This window comes from Dendrobates tinctorius, unplaced genomic scaffold (genome assembly GCF_039654945.1).
Source record: "Dendrobates tinctorius isolate UK_male_01 unplaced genomic scaffold, ASM3965494v1 ptg000293l, whole genome shotgun sequence".
Classification (NCBI taxonomy): Eukaryota; Metazoa; Chordata; class Amphibia; order Anura; family Dendrobatidae; genus Dendrobates; species Dendrobates tinctorius.
Genome location: NW_027361960.1, coordinates 13,175,199 through 13,192,458, shown reverse-complemented (window position 1 = coordinate 13,192,458; position 17,260 = coordinate 13,175,199). Strand labels below are relative to the sequence as shown.

General features: G+C 44.2%; 1 protein-coding gene across 5 annotated transcripts in view; it reads right to left on the bottom strand.

Moving 5' to 3' along the window:
* Positions 1-15,748, bottom strand: part of TBCE (tubulin folding cofactor E) — a 133,614-nt gene extending 117,866 nt beyond the window's left edge. For 2 of the 5 annotated variants that reach the window (XR_012226898.1, XM_073560140.1), the window contains exons 1-3: positions 15,590-15,748; positions 5,834-5,954; positions 2,600-2,684 (exon numbers count right to left, since the gene is read on the bottom strand). Coding sequence is in view for 2 of the 5 variants with exons in the window: in XM_073560140.1 (XP_073416241.1) it covers positions 2,600-2,684; positions 5,834-5,933 (185 nt within the window). In the remaining 3 variants the exon portion in view is untranslated. The other 3 variants (XM_073560141.1, XM_073560143.1, XM_073560142.1) reach the window with 3 other exon arrangements.
* Positions 15,749-17,260: the final 1,512 nt, after the last annotated feature.

Below are 17,260 nucleotides of genomic sequence, written 5' to 3'. Positions count from 1 at the left end.
GTCCAATCCGCAGCGTTTACTAACCATGGAAACAAACCTTAAATGTTTCACATCATGATGCTTCACAGTCTATGAAGCAGGGAGGGAGCAAGTTTGTGCTGAATCATACCCCAGAAAGAATGTGAAACTGCAAGCAGAGCTAACAACATGAAGAGCATCAGATCAACTAAGCTCTCCAAACATGAGCTCAGAGAAAAAGCAAGCCAAAACATGAAGCATACAGAGAAAGCATACACTGGGCTATTGATTTATGCACAGTTTATAGAAAGTTTAAATATGCTTTAAGACGTACTTGCCTTAATTCTGTTTTCCTGTTCAGGCTAGCAGTTTTTGAGATGAGTGCAGGGCTGCAGGCATTCCTTATCAGTGCCTTTTTGCTCCAGTCTGTAGGAGGAGCTACTGAGCATGTACATAAAGTGCAGCACAGATTCATCTCAACTAAAAGCCTAGATCAGGAACAGAACAGATATCTATAGGACCTTTCATAACTTTCCTAAATTCTTATGAAAAAAATATTCAACACATACTGCATTTAAATACTGCAACCAATTATATATTTTAGGAGTCTGAGTAGGTCCATTTTATACCAACTCCACCAAAAAACACACAGACTCCACAGCCTTGGCAAGCAACACGGCCTCCTACGAATTCACCCAAAAGGAAATTTGCGCTTGCATCAGGTGCAGGTGTAAAGGGTAACCAGGGTGATGATCTTCAAGCTCAAACATTATGAAAGACATAGAAGGCAAAGAGTTAAGAAAGACAAATGAGAGATAGCTGGTGCCAGGAAAGAGCGGGAGAGTTACTGGTTCACTGCAAGAGGCGGTCCCTGGCCAATAAACAACCTTCTCTACCCTGGAGCTCTGCTGAGAGTGTGTGTACTGAGGCCAGGAGAGCAAAGGCCTGACGGCAACTGTAGAGAAGCCGGCGGCAAAGTGCACCCGAAAGACAGCAGGCATCCATGGAAGAGCAGTCTGATAAGTGTGGTGTGGCTAACAGTGGATGTGAGGCAGGGAAGTGGTGCAATCAGAAAGTGCCTTGGAGCAACATCCTTAGTGAGCTTCCAACGTCTTATAACAATGTCCCTTTGTCCTGGGCCCATTCATGTAATAATGTTCCCCAGCCTATAACAATATCCTCCATTCTGGATTCCTTGCTGGTATAATGTCCCACATTATAGGCTTCCCAGTTATAATGCCCTTTTTTCCTTCAGCAAATTTAAAAAAAACTAAATAATCTTACCTGCCCCGTCTCCCAAGATGTACGGCGCCCTCTTGTATAACTGGCGCAGAAGTTGGCAGATGACTGTGGTGTGCTGGCATGGGCAGTGCATAACATCACTGCCATGCGTTGCCCGTCACAGGCCTCTGATTGGCCGGTGGCATGTATTTCAATGTAGGGACTCCCCGACAATACATTTCAGCTGAATGTGCATCTCAGGAAACATATCTAGGTTCTGGTGTCTGCAGGCCCCCTCTCCATCACAAGACCGGTCATACCCTCTGCGACCTTTCCGCCCCTATTTAAGATGATGTCCAATCACCACTCAGCAGCATGTAAACCTATTTGAACAGCATGATCTTCCCCTCTACGATGCTCCGTAGTTAATGCTCGGCAGCACCTGCACCTAGTTGAACATCATGATCATTCTGTTCAATCAGGTTCAGAAGCTGCTGAGCACTGACAGGGCAGCATCAAAGGGGAAGAACTACAGTGGGAGATCACACTGTTCATCCAAGATCAAATGCTGCCAAACAGTGATTGGCCAGCTTCATAGAGAGGATGACTACACAAACCCAGAGAAAACGCTTGAGAAATTATCTCTTCGACCACAAGCATTCTTAGAGCAAAAAGAAAAAAAAAGGGGGGGGGCATATTTCTTTAATGGAGTGACAAGAGTAACTTCAAAACAACAGCAGATTCAGGGGAGCACATTGATTTTTTTTGACCCGTGACAGGTCCCCTATATGTTTAATACATACTGCTAATAGTAGGAAATTAGGTATTTTTATCAAAATTTCTGATACAATGAATATTTTATTGTAAGGAAGGTAGAAGTATAAAGGTGATCTTGGACATTAAGGGTATGTGCACACGCTGCAGATTCTGCTGTGGTGTACAGTAGCATTATAACCTATGGAAAACGAAAACGGTAGTGCAGATTTTTCCGCGTGGTTTTGCTGCGGTTTTCAATCCACAGAAAGAAATGACATGTCGATTCTTTCTGCGGATTCCGCTACGGTTTGCCATCTGCTCCATTGCAGAGATGATAAACCGCAGTGTAATCCGCAGTTCTTCTGACCTGCGGATTTACCTGCGGATTTGACTAAATCCGAGCGGACAAATCCGCAGAGCATTCCGCAGCGTGTGCACACACCCTAAAACTTTATATTTATAGAGGTGAGAAATAAGCTGTTCTCTAAACTAATGAAAAGTAAAATTGCAATAGTCTGCCCAGTGAAAAACAACATCAGCCAAATTTCCTGCAGAAGGGTTAATACAAATACAAGAATACAAATTGCTGAAAAAACTGTAAAGAACAAAGTGGGAAGCACAAAAAAAAAGAACTCCAAAGGTTATAATTTATCTTTGCCATTACCTGCATGTAAAATATCTTGTTCCTTCATGGGAGCCATCATGCTTTCCTCTTAAAGGGTTGTCCCATTCTATTCCAAGCCACATGCCTAAGTATAACGTACAGCAATATCTCAATCAATTTAAGACAGTTTACTAACTACTTTCATTTACCATATTTTCCGGTGTATAAGACAACTTTTTAACCCCTGAAAATCTTCTCAAAGGTCAGAGGTAGTCTTATACGCCGGGTATCGTCTTTAGTGAAGCAAGCTGCAGGTGTCCAGGATGCCCAGGGTACAGAAAAAAAGAGAGCGGCTTGCGCCGCTTCACTGCATGACAGCGCGGCAAACACCACTTCTGATCGGCGGGGAAATCATCCCCGTCGGTCAGAGAGCCGTGGTTCCCATGCTGTCAGAAGACATCATAAGCACTCAGCTGTGATCTGAGGTGTAAAGTTTACCTCCGGTCACTTATGTCAGCTGATGGGACTATTGCTCCCATCATCCGACACCAGCTACCTTTAATTACAGAAGAGCAGGAGCGGCAGATGGGAATATTCATCATCCGCTCCTGCACTGTAAATAAATAATAAAAAAAAAAAAAAAAAAAAAAAAAAACAGCGTAGATCCCCCTGTATTTTTGATAACCAGTCAAAACTCACAGCTAGGGGCTGCAACCCTCAGATGTCAGCTTCAGCAAGGTGGGCTATTAACAGAGGGGTCCCCATGCCATATTTTTTTAATTATTTAAATAATTTTAAAAAACAGCGTGGGGTCCCCCCATTTTTAACAACCAGCCTTGCTAAAACAGGCAGCTGGGGGCTGGTATTCTCAGGCTGGTAAGGGGTCATGGATATTGCCCCAGCCTAAAAATAGCAGCCCGCAGCTGCCCAGAAAAGGCACATCTATTAGATGCACCAATTCTGGCGCTTTGCCCGGCTCTTCACACTTGCCCTATAGTGGTGGCAAGTGGGGTGATAGCTGTGGGGGTTGATGTCACCTTTGTATTGACCAGTGACATCAAGCCCACGGCTTAGTAATGGAGAGGTGTCTATAAGACACCTCTCCATTACTAATACTATAGTCACATTGTAAGAAAATACAGACACCCAGAAAAAAGTCCTTTAATTGAAAGAATGACACACACTCCTTTAACAATCTCAATTAATTCGTACTTACGACCTCACCTAACTCCACCGAAGCCCTTTATCTCCTGTGATAAACCAAAAATTAAAAAAAAAAAAAACAATATACCGTACCTGTCCGGTATGCCTGGACGGTGCCAAGATGCGCCTGTTCAGGCTGAAAACCACTGGTGAATAAGCTGCTGCTAGCTCAGCCTCACTGACTAGCGGTGACGTCACTGAGGCTGCATTCCCAGCCAGGCTGAACTGCGGTGACCTCGGTGAGATCCCCGCTAGCACAGTGAGAAAAACTCTCAGGGTGCTAGCAGAGATGTCACCGAGGAAACAGCAGTTCAGCCGGATGGCAATGGAGCCTCAGTGACCGGACGTAACCTCAATGACGTCACCACCAGTCTCTGAGGCTGCGCTCACAGCAGCTCATTCACCAGTGGTTTGCAGCCTGGACGGACGCATCTTGGCACCATCCAGGTTGAAAACTGTTTATCCCCCAGACATGGATTATGGTGTGGGACAGAACGAAAAACAGGTATCCTATATTGTTGTTTTTTTATTTTACTTTTATCACAGGAGAACGAGGGCTTTGCTGGAATTAGGCGTTTATTAAATAAAAATGGAAAACTGTGTTTTGTTTTATTTCTAATAAAGGACTTTATTCTTGCTGTGTCTTTATTTACCATACAACTATAGGATTAGTAATGGATAGGTGTCTTATAGACGCATCTCCATTACTAAGCCATGGGCTTGATGTCACATGACAATACAAAGGTGACATCAACCCCACAAATATGAACCCGACTTACCACCACTACAGGGCAAGTGGGAAGAGCTGGGCAAAGTTCCAGAATTGGCGCATCTAATAGATGTGCGTTTTCTGGGCAGTTGCAGGCTGCTAGTTTTAGGCGGGGGGGTCAATATCCATGGCCCCTTACTAGCCTGAGAATATCAGCCCCAAGCTGTGAGCTTTAGCAAGGCTGGTTGTCAAAAATGGGTGGTACCAAATGCCTTTTTTTTTTTTTTTTTGTTTAAATAATTTAAAAACAGCGTGGAGACCCTTCTACTCTTGATAACCAACCTTGCTGACTGGCACTGAGATCTCATCTCCTGAGATCTTGGCGTGGAGATATTCATCTGCGCAATATGCAAATAGAAAGAAGAAAAAAGCTACAGACTATAACCAGGATCACCAAAAAATAAGCAAATCTTTTATTAGATACAAAAGAACAACATCATATTAAAAACACTTAGTCATAAAATGACATACAAGCAAGGCTAAGTCGCCCATAAGGGCTACAGTGCCCCAAGGTGATCATTAGACCCACATGCTAAATAAGCACCGAGTTATCGAAACGTAATACCCGTGTACAGTAATAGATGGATATGGTTAGCATATTAACAAATGACAACAAGCAGAGGTTTCGCTAATAAGTGCCCTGCAAAAAAAATGTGACAGACGTAATATATAATACTAGATAACTATAGCACAAGCAATAAGTGCTGACATGTGCAAAGTCACATTATAAGGTGTAATGTGGTACCAACTAAAAAATAGCATAGCCTGTACAGCTAACACTCAAATGAGTCAATATATTGTAAAACGACCCAAAACACTGAGGTACACAGTGTAGTGATAAAGAGATATTGAGTAAGCATGAGTTAATATACAGTATAGAAGGCAAGAAGCGTCCAGAACCAAGGTTCAAGGACAAAAATGAAAACACCAAGATTCAAAGAATAAGCCTGGGTTCCATAATGCCCAGACAAATAGCCATGTTCAGAGCGTTCTTGCCTAAAATATCACACAGGGGGGAGCTGTGAAGATGCCCGACGCGTGTCGCCACCCTACGTGGCTTCGTCAGCTGGGAAAGACTGCACAATGTCAACTAGGAGCACAGGAACTACAACAGGACAATCCCAATGGCAACAGGTAAGGAAATAGAGCCTGGAGGGGCATTATATAGGGGTGAGGCAAAGTTAGGAAAATTTAAACATAAGTTACAATGGCACAAATGTATATGTTTATTATTAGAATACCACATTGTGATTTGGGGAATAATCCTTTAAAAGAAATGTGTATAAGAAAACATTTCTTCAGTTTATGATATTAAGGTATACCTGGTGTGGGTGGCACCAATCCAACAAACTGGACAGTTGCATATTCTCCATCACAAATTATACGTCGACCAATGGGATCACTGGGAATTACTTGGGTCATTTTCCTGAAGATTTCTTACCACTGAAAAATAAATTAAATTCTAAATGTTAGGCTGAGTTCACACGTGGCGTTTTTTTCGCGTTTCCGCGGCGGTTTTAACCGCGCAATTTTGCTGCGAAAACGCGAAAAATAAGCATCCCATGCATTCCTATGGGATTCCGCAATGCTGTGCTAATGCTGCGGTTTTTACCGCGGCGGAATCGCTTCGCGGTAAAAACCGCAGCATGCTCATTAATTTTGCGGAATCACGGGGATCCCGCACCCATAGGAATGCATTGTTCCGCTTACTTTCCGCATGTAGCTGTGCACACCATGCGGAAAGTAAGCAGAACATTTGCGGATGGTACCCACGGTCCGGAGGAGAGGAGACTGTCCTCCGGGCTTTGGGTATCATATCCCTGTAAAAAATAGAATTTAAAATAAAAAATATTGTTATTCTTACCTTCCGGCGTCCCGCGCAGCCTTCCCGCTTCTCTCCACGCTCTCGTTCCCAGTAATGCCCGCGATGACGTCCGTTCTCGCAGGATCGCGAAGTCTCGCGACGTCATCGCGAATTACCGCGAGACATCGGGATCCCGCGAGAACGGACGTCATCACGGGCATTTTCGCAAAGGATTACTGGGAACGGCTGCGCGGCACGTCGGAAGGTAAGAATAACACCATTTTTTATTTTTTTTTGCATTCTTATACTACTGATGCTGCATAGGCGGCCTCAGTAGTAAAAAGTTGGTCACACTTGCCAAACACTGTTTGACAAGTGTGACCAACCTGTCAATCAGTTCTCCAAGCGATGCTACAGATCGCTTGGAAAACGCTAGCATTTTGCAAGCTAAATACGCTGGCAAAATGCTATTTTTTCCGTGGGAAAATCGCGGGAATTTAAAATGCGATTTTCCCGCGGAATGGAATTCCGGAATTCTCGCGGTAATTTCCGCGAGAGTTCCGGTAAGTGTGCACATAGCCTAAAACTATTACAAAGATAGAAAATACTAGGTTTGATATAAACAAGAAGCTTGTGTTTTGGTAGGTTTCCACATTGAAAGTCACTGTCGCTTTAAGATGATTAGAAATTCAGGGTAAAGTGATTGCACAATATTTCTACACATCTGAGCAGCCATTTCCAATAGGCAACTGACTTACACTGAATTTGAAAGATGCTAGGAGTTTCATAGATGGGAAGCAACCTACACTTACAAATTAGTAATAAAATAACAAAGAAAACCTATCACCAGGTCACAAGTGGCCGTTTTTTTTCCTCTGATTTTTTTCCTGTTACTCTCCTGAGTATTCCGCTTTTTTCTATGGAAATCCACCAAACGGCAAAAAGAACTAATTTCAAAAAGTTGACAAGACTGGGTTTCATAGAACATTGATTAACCCATAACATAAAAGTTTACAATATACCGTAACTTCCATTACCTCACATGAAAAATTACTACATGTAGTATTTTATATGACCTCCATGACTTTTAAGAACGGCACCAAGTCTTCTAGGCATGGAATAAACAAGTTGGCGACAGATTGCAACATCTCTCTTTTTCCATTCTTCAAGAATGACCTCTTTTAGAGCCCGGATGCTGGGTAGAGAGTGAGGCTCAACTTGTCTCTTCAGAACTCCCCATGGGTGTTAAACTGGGTTCAGATCAGGAAACTCACTTTCACCCTGTTCTTCAAAAATGCAACAGATATCTATTTTGGATCTTTGTTGTATTGGAAAAGTGCATGTCCAACAAGGGCACAGAGTGATGGTAGCATATTTTCTTTAACGCTTTTCCTACATCAGACATACTATTCCGTCCATGTGACCTGGGACTTAAGTTCCAAGGACGGAATAGTATGTCTAACGCGATCAGATCACCAGCGCTCACGGGGGGGAGCGCCGCTGATCGCGGCCGGGTGTCAGCTGATTATCACAGCTGACATCCGGCACTGTGTGTCAGGGGCAATCACGGACCGCCCCCGGCACACTGCGATCAAACATGATCGCAGTGTACTGGAGGATCAGGGAAGCATTGGCAGGGAGGGGGCTCCCTCCGTGCTTCCCTGAGACCCCCGCAGCAGCGCGATGTGCAGCGCTGCTGCAGGGGCCTCCTTCCCTGCAGGTCCCCGAATCCAATATGGCCGCGGGGGCCTGCAGGGAGGCGTCTTTCTCAGGCTCTGAGAAAGCCTGCAGCAGCGCCTGTCACATCGCTGATCTGACAGTGCTGTGCAACCTGTCAGATCAGTGATCTGACATATTACAGTGATGTCTCCCCCCTGGGACAATGTAATAAAGTAAAAAAAGTGTAAAAATAATTTATTAAAAAAAAAAAAAAAAAAAAAAAATCGCTAAATAAATTAAAAAAAACAATATTCCCTAATAAATTCATTTTTTGAAACTAAAAAAAACACAATAAAAGTACACATATTTACTATCGCCGTGTCCGTAACGACCCGCCATATAACACTGTCCCACTAGTTACCCCTTTAGTGAACCCCGTAAAAAATAAAAATAAAAAACGAAGCAAAAAATAATGCTTTATCATCATACCGCCGAACAAAAAATGTAATAAGGCGTGATCAAAAAGATGGATATAAATAACCATGGTACCACTGAAAACGTCGTCTTGTACTGCAAAAAACGAGCCACCACACAGCGTCATCAGTGAAAAAATTAAAAATTTATAGCCGCAGAATAAAGCGATGCAAAAATAATTATTTTTTTATATAAAATTGTTTTCATTGCATAAAAGCGCCAAAACATAAAAAAAGACAAAAATGAGGTATCGCTGTAACCGCACTGACCAGAAGAATAAAAGCGCCTTATCAATTTTACCACATGCAGAACGGTGTCAACGCACCCCCCAAAAGAAATTCATGAAATGCTGGTTTTTGTTCATTCTGCTTCCCAAAAATCGGAATAAAAAGCGATCAAAAAATGTCACGTGCCCGAAAATGGTACCAATTAGAACGTCAACTTGTCCCGCAAAAAATAAGACCTCACATGGCTCAGTGGGTCAAAATACGGAAAAGTTATAGCTCTCTAAATGTGGTGATGCACAAACTATTATTACAATAAAAAGCGTCTTTTAGCGTGCGACAGCTGCCAAACATAAAAACCTGCCACAAATAGTAAATCAAACCCCCCCGTTATCACCCCCTTAGTTATGGAAAAATAAAAACGTATTTATTTCCATTTACCCATTAGGGTTTGGGCTAGGGTTAGGGCTGAGATTAGGGTTAGGGGTGTGTTGGGGTTAGGGTTGGAGTTAGAATTGGGGGTTTCCACTGTTAAGGCACATCAGGTGCTCTCTAAACGCAACATGACGTCTGATCTCAATTCCAGCCAATTCTGTGTTGAAAAAGTCAAACGGTGCTCCTTCACTTCCATGCTCTGCCATGCGCCCAAACAGTGGTTTGGGGGTATCAGCCTACTCAGGACAAATTGTACAACAACTTTTGGGGTCCAATTTCTCCTGATACCCTTGGGAAAATAAAAAATTAGGGGCAAAAATATCATTTTTGTGGAAAAAAATATGATTTTTTAATTTTATGGCTCTAGGTTATAAACTTCTGTGAAGAACTTGGGGATAAAAAGTGCTCACCACACATCTAAATAAGTTCCTTGGGGGGTCCAGTTTCCAAAATGGGGGTCACAACAGATTAGGCACATCAGAGGCTCTCCAAATGCGACATGACACCCACAGACCATTCCATCAAAGTCTGCATGAATTCCAAAACGTCACTACTTCCCTTCTAAGACCCGACGTGTGTCCAAACAGTAGTTTTCTCCCACATATAGGATATCAGCGTACTAAGGACAAATTGGACAACAACGTTTGGGTTCCAATTTCTCCTGATACCCTTGGGAAAATAAAAAAATTAGGGACTAAAAGATCATGTTTGTGGAAAAAAATATAATTTTTTTATTTTCACGCCCGGGCGTTATAAACTTTTGTGAAGCACTTGGGGGTTCAAAGTTCTCACCACACATCTAGATAAGCTCCTTGGGGGGGTCTAGTTTCCAAAATGGTGTGATTTGTGGGGGAGGTCCACTGTTTTGGCGCATCAGGGGCTTTCCAAACGCGACATGGCGTCTGATCTCAATTCCAGCCAAAAAGTCAAATGGCGCTGCTTCCCTTCCGAGCTCTGCCATGCGCCCAAATAGTGGTTTATCCCCACATGTGGGGTATCAGCATACTCATGACAAATTGTACAATAACTTTTGGGGTCATGTTGCCCTTGGGAAAATACAAATTGGGGGTGAAAAGATAATTTGTGGAAAAAATATGATTTTTTAATTTTACGGCTGTACGTTATAAACTTCTGTGAAGCCCTTGGGGGTTCAAAGTGCTCACCACATCTAGATAAGTTCCTTGGGGGGTCTAGTTTCCAAAATGGGGTCACTTGTGGGGGGTTTCCACTGTTTAGGCACATCAGGAGCTCTCCAAACGTGATATGGCATCCAATCTGAATTCCAGCCAATTTTGCAGTGAAAAAGTCAAACGGCGCTCCTTCCCTTCTAAGCTCTGCCATGCACCGAAACAGTGGTTCCCCCCACATATCAGGTATCTGCATACTCAGGACAAATTGCACAATAACTTTTGCAGCCTAATTTCTCCTGTTACCCTTGGTAAAATAAAAGAATTGAACCTGAATTAATTTTGTTTAGTGAAAAAAAGTTAAATATTCATTTTTTTTTAAACATTCAAAAAATTCCTGTGAAGCACCTGAATGGTTAATAAACTTCTTGAATCTGGTTTTGAATACCTTGAGGGGTGCAGTTTTTAGAATGGTGTCACTTTTAGGTATTTTCTATCATATAGACCCCTCAAAGTGGCTTCAAATTTGATGTGGTCCCTAAAAATAAAATGGTGTTGTAAAAATGAGAAATCGCTGGACAACTTTTAACCCTTATAACTTCCTAACAAAAAAATGTTGGTTCCCCAATTGTGCTGATGTAAAGTAAACATGTGGGAAATGTTACTTAGTAAGTTTTTTGAGTGCCATATCTCTGTGATTTAAGAGCATAACATTTCAAAGTTGGAAAATTGCGAAATTTTCAACATTTTCGCCAAATTTCCGTTTTTTCCCCAAGTAAACGCAAGTTATATGAATGAAATTTTACCACTAGCATGAAGTACAATATGTCACGAGAAAACATGCAGACTTTGATGGAATGGTCTGCGGGCGTCATGTTCCGTTTGCAGAGCCCCTGATGTGCCTAAACAGTAAAAAAAATTTTACTGTAAAGCTAAGTAAATTAGTAGTGCATGGAGGGGTGGTACAATTTGAAGCATTCATACACAGGCCAGGTTTTTCAAGGCAGGTGTCGCATTGATAAATGGTGTCCTTGCGTATTCCCTTTTATAACACACTCCGTACCTTTTTTGCAACTTACCTCTTTTTCCAGCTTGCGGGACCTCCCCTCGGGAAATGCTGACCTGGTACGATACAAGCACCTTCAGTTCTGGAAGTACTGGGGCCCGCTCCTTCCCGAGTGCCAAATATCAGGGCCTTAAACCACTACCTCCTGGAACTGAAGGTACAACATATCGGTGTGGCGTGCACATCGTGACAGCAGGAAAGCATTGAGCATTGCCATTTTTACGATGTGCACGGCCAGCTTTTTGCACCACACCCTGGCCTTTCTCAAAGCACTGTACGGTTGGTGGAGTTGATCGGAGAGATCAACGCCCCCCCATGATTTTGTTGCACGCACCCCAGTACACAGTCTGGTTTGCAGACAGTGCTGTGGGCGCTGCTATCACCATGTATGGTGGTCAAGAGAAGGACATCCTTCTTGTCCTTGACCACCAGCAGGTGGTCGCTACACTGGGCTCTTCTGTGACCCCTTCTTAGCATCTTCCTAAGTAGCGTTTTCGGGAGGCCTCTCTGATTTTAGCGGACAGTACCGCAGGGCTGCAGTACCTCGTTCAGAGAGGGATTTCTAGAGTGGGATGCTGGTATAAAAGTTATCGGTGTAGAGGTGATAACCTTTATCCAACAGTGGGTGCACCAAATCCCACACAATTTTCCCACTCACTCCCATTGGGAGTGGATGAAGAGAGATCGGGCAGAGATCAGGGATCAACACTTATGGTTGTAGTCTCTCTTTCTTCTGTCTTCTGCAGGCCCAGCACAGAAGATCTGGCAGTGCGAGTGCTCTGCAGGAATTCTCACCTAGTGTGAGGACCTGCAGAGCAGTCACACATAGGTCAGAGGCAGGTGACAGACAGGTCACAGACCGGTGATGCCGCTGCTGTGACCTGTCATTGGTGGGATCGATGATCACATCGATCCCACCAATCAGAGCTTTCCCTGGTGACCTTGGCAACAGCCTAGGATCAGAGCTCACAGCTCCGATCCTAGGCAGGTCACAGACGCACCGCGCGGTCACACCACAGCTGTGCCCTGTGATTGGCGCAATCAAGCAGGAGCTGCAGGGAATCTCTAGGCGCCGGCCTGTGATCAGTGCTCTTACAGCACCTATCCTAGGCCGGTTCTGGCAGGGCACAGCACGGTAACACCGCTGTGCCCTGCGATTGGCGTGATCATCGATAGCGCCAATCTAAGCGGTTTGGGTACATCGGTACTCGATTCTATCCTAGGACCTCAATGTTACAATCTGTTTGGCTGAAACAATGAGAGGCGCTGCAATTAGCTGTTCAGAATTGAACAGCCAATCACAGCGATCAGGAGGCTGGGTGGGCGGGGACACAGCCCAAGATGAAGACACCATCTTCCGGTCAGATGGCGTCGGAATTTAATGCGATCACCACGACTTAAGTCGCAGTGTCGCATTAAAGGGCATGACGTATTAAGTCCCAGGTCACGTGGATGGAATAGTATAGTACGTCCAATGGCAGAAAAGGGTTAAAATAACGGTCCCCTCCATTTTTTACAACAAGCCTTGCTAGACAGCTGGGGGCTGGTATTCTCAGGCTGGTAAGGGGCCATGGATATTTGCCCCCCAGCCTAAAAATAGCAGGGCAGCAGCTTCCCATAAATGGCACATCTATTCTTGCGCTTTGCCCAGCTCTTCCCACTTGCCCTGTAGTGGTGGAAAGTGGGGTTCATTCATCTCCCGAGATCTTGGTGCCAAGATCTCCATCTGCGCATGTGCCGCCCCCGGCAGCCATTTTCCCGGAGTCCACCGCACAGTAAACCATGTAAGGGTGGGGTCTCTGGGCTTTCACAAAATGTCGGCAGAGTCCTCGCAGCAGCGCACATCAGAACACCCCCTCATCCCAGCCTAAGGCCTGCAGCAACGCTCCACTTTTGCCTCCTCCAGCAGCGACCCTGGGACCCCGCTTCACTGTAGCCACCACTCCTCAGTAAGCAATAAGATGCATGGATTATAAGAAGCACCCCCATTAAAAAAAAAAAAAATCTCCTTATATTCCTCCTCAAAATTTGGGGTGTGTCTTATAATCCGCAAAATATGGTAGGTGTTCTCTCATTGCTACAGAAACACCAGACATATTAAATGTGGTTTAGGCACACTGTGGCTCAGAAGGTAGGGGGCATTTGGATTTGGGAGTGCAGAATTCTCTGGATTTCTTTTGGGGGGTGAGGTGCCATTTTGCTTTTCCAGAGCCTTTGGAAGCCCTATATATTTCCGTTAACACATGACAGACCTGAACGGGGACATTTTACACAATATTTAGGATCATATTTATCCTGTACACTACACTGAGCACTTTGGAGTTTCCATCTAAGGCCGGGGTCACACTTGCGAGAAACTCGCACAAGTTTCACGTCTCAATACCTGGCACTGCCGCCAGCACTCGGACCGGAGCGCTCAGCTGCAGAGAAATACATGCAACCGCACACTCCGGTCGCAAGTGCCGGGTATTGAGACGCGAGACTCGTGCGAGTTTCCTGCAAGTGTGACCCCGGCCTAAATCTCCGAGTGACATGACAGATGAAACCCAAAAGGGATCCATTCACTATAATGAGGCAGCAGAGTTACTCTAGACTCCTTCTGGCATCTTCACAGTGGTGTCCGTCTTTTCAGAAATGCACAAAACTGTGGACGATCGTGCTTTAATGCTCACCTAAAAAGACGGACAGAGCCGGATCACAGGATCTATGGCATCCACAGTGCCTCCACCTGCCTCATAATAGGGAATCTTCCACCAGAGATTCCATCTAAATCACGTATTACAAAGAATTACACAGAAACCCCAGTGTAAGTGCTCAGTGTACAGCAAATAAGCCGAGCCTTAGTGCGATCTTTGAGAGGCAGAATGAACAAATCAACAGCAGGTGAGGAATTGGTTTTATTTTTTACGCCGTTCCTTGTGCAATATAAGGGATTAGACAACTTTATTCTTCGGGTCGGTGTGATTACAGAGATAACAGATATAAATCGGCTGTTTATGTTTAGCTGCTGTCACACACTAAAAGACGCCTTTTATTGCAAAAACTAGTTTTTGCGTCCTCATATTTAGACAGCTATGTTTCCATATTTCGGCCCACAGGGCCACATGACAGCTTATTTTGCGGGACGAATTAATGTTTTTACTGGTACCATTTTCAGGTACATGACATTCTCTTTCTATTCCAATTTTTGGGAGGCAGAATGAACAAAAAAACAGAAATTCGGTTGTTTTTTATGTCGTTCCGCGTGTGGTAAAATTGATAAGTCAGCTTTATTCCTTGGGTCCATTCGATGACAGAAATACCACAGTTTTTTTATGCTTTGGCGCTTTTATGCAATAAAAGCTATTTTATAGAAATAATAGTTTTGCATTGCTTTATTCTGAGCGCTATACCTTTTTTATTTTTCCGCCGATGGAGCTGTATGACAGCTTGTTTTTGCAGGACAAGATGATGTTTTCAGAGGTATAATTTTTATTTACACTGCACTCTTTGTTCGGTGGTATGATAAAGCAGAGTTTTTTTGGCTCTTTTTTTAATGGTATTCACTGAAGGAATTAACTAGTGTAACAGTTTTATAGGTCGTGTTGTTCCGAAGAGACAATACCAAAATGTGCGTACTTTTTTTTTTTTTTATTAAATAAAATGTATTTATGGGATTAATATGGTTTCTTTTTTTTTGTTCTCTATTTGGGGATTTTTTTCAAATTCTCACAATTTTTAATAACTTTTTCTCACTTTTTTTTTACATTGGGGGAAAAAAAAAAAATTGGATTTATAAACTTTCTTCTAACATCGTAACAAAATAAGAGCCAGGTGGAAAATGGCGCCGACGTCACGTCCACCGCCTGGAAATGTTATTAACCATTTTGTGTGAGGTCACCATTTGATACAAGGGAATAAAAATTCAAAGTTTGAAAATTGCTATTTTCACCACACTTCCACGTATTTCATAAATAAATGCAGATTGCATGGATCTAAATGTACCATTAACATAAAGTACCTCAGCAGGTGTGTAAAATGAGGCAGTCTTTAAGGGGTTAAACCATCAGTTGCGATCCAATAGGTTATCACCGAAATGTACTCAATGTAGAGGAGCCGGTGGTTCCCAGTGCCCAGATGGCCATGGGGCGGATGGGGTTAACCGCCCAGTCTCTACACTGCTGTAAGGCCAGGCTCACACTACTGCCGGCACCGCACAGGAGGCAGCGCCATGTCCGCAGGCTGTGCTATACACATAGAGAAACCAGCGGCGCCCGACACAATGTAACGAGCGGCCATACTACACCCACCAGCTGCAGCGCCGCTACGATGCAGACGATCTTGCTATATTATTTCCATGGTCCCCACATTTCGATTTCCGGGTTGAACGTCATGACGTCACTACCAACCACGCCTTTCACGATGGAACATCAATTACCAGAACAACAGAGACTTGAATGCCTCTTCCGCCATCTAGTGGTAACATTGTATATAGCAGCACACCGGACGTGCGTCGACATAAGCCAATGTTATGCCCCAAGAAGGAATCTGTGGGATGGAAATCGGATCGTTTCGTTACAATTTACAGCAACTAGTGACCTAAATAGGAAAAATATTTCACCTGAATGGGTAGAAAGCTCAGTATTATCAGGGAAAACAGATTCATACGTGTCTGTTCTCCAGTCATTTTCATTCAGAACACTGAAAAATGGAAAACCAAAGCCCAGAGTTGGCAAATCAGCCTGGTGCCAGCTACACAAGCAGAAACACCCGGAACCAGCTTTTCGAGAAGGTTCTTTGTGCGGGACTCCAGAGTGACCGTCAGAAGATTGAGTTCTAGTCACACTAAGGCGGCAGGATCGGGACGGGCCGAGCAGACAGAGGCCCCTTCCCTAGTAAAGGTTTAGGGCCCCGGGTGCTGGAGTGGCATGTTACAGATTGGGAAGAGCCGGCAGATGATTTAATGCGAATTACAGCACCACAAAGGCACGCAGGGCCCGAGAAGCCATATACAGTCAGAAGGATAACTATTGTTTATGGCTGCCCAGCCTGCACACATTATAGGGGCTTGTTGCTAGCAGTGGAACTGAGAAGTGTAGGAAGGGCTTCATGATAGGACTGTATCTGGAGGGGAAGGGAGGATCGATATACTGCAAGATGAGGGTGTGCAGAGGGCAGCTAAGAGGTGTGATGTTCTGTAGAATGGAGCTGTGTATAGATGCACTGAAAAGGAGAGATAGGGCTGTGTATGGCTGGAAACATGTGATGTACTGCCGGATGGGGCTGTGCATAGATGGAAACATGTCATGTACTGCCGGATGGGGCTGTGCATAGATGGAAACATGTGATGTACTGCAGGATGGGGCTGTGCATAGATGGAAACATGTGATGTACTGCAGGATGGGGCTGTGCATAGATGGAAACGTGATGTACTGCCGGATGGGGCTGTGCATAGATGGAAACATGTGATGTACTGCAGGATGGGACTGTGCATAGATGGAAACATGTGATGTACTGCAGGATGGGGCTGTGTATGGCTGGAAACGTGATGTACTGCCGGATGGGGCTGTGCATAGATGGAAACATGTGATGTACTGCCGGATGGGGCTGTGCATAGATGGAAACATGTGATGTACTGCAGGATGGGGCTGTGTATGGCTGGAAACATGTCATGTACTGCCGGATGGGGCTGTGCATAGATGGAAACATGTGATGTACTGCCGGATGGGGCTGTGCATAGATGGAAACATGTGATGTACTGCAGGATGGGGCTGTGTATGGCTGGAAACATGTCATGTACTGCCGGATGGGGCTGTGCATAGATGGAAACATGTGATGTACTGCCGGATGGGACTGTGCATAGATGGAAACATGTGATGTACTGCAGGATGGGACTGTGCATAGATGGAAACATGTGATGTACTGCAGGATGGGACTGTGCATAGATGGAAACATGTGATGTACTGCCGGATGGGGCTGTG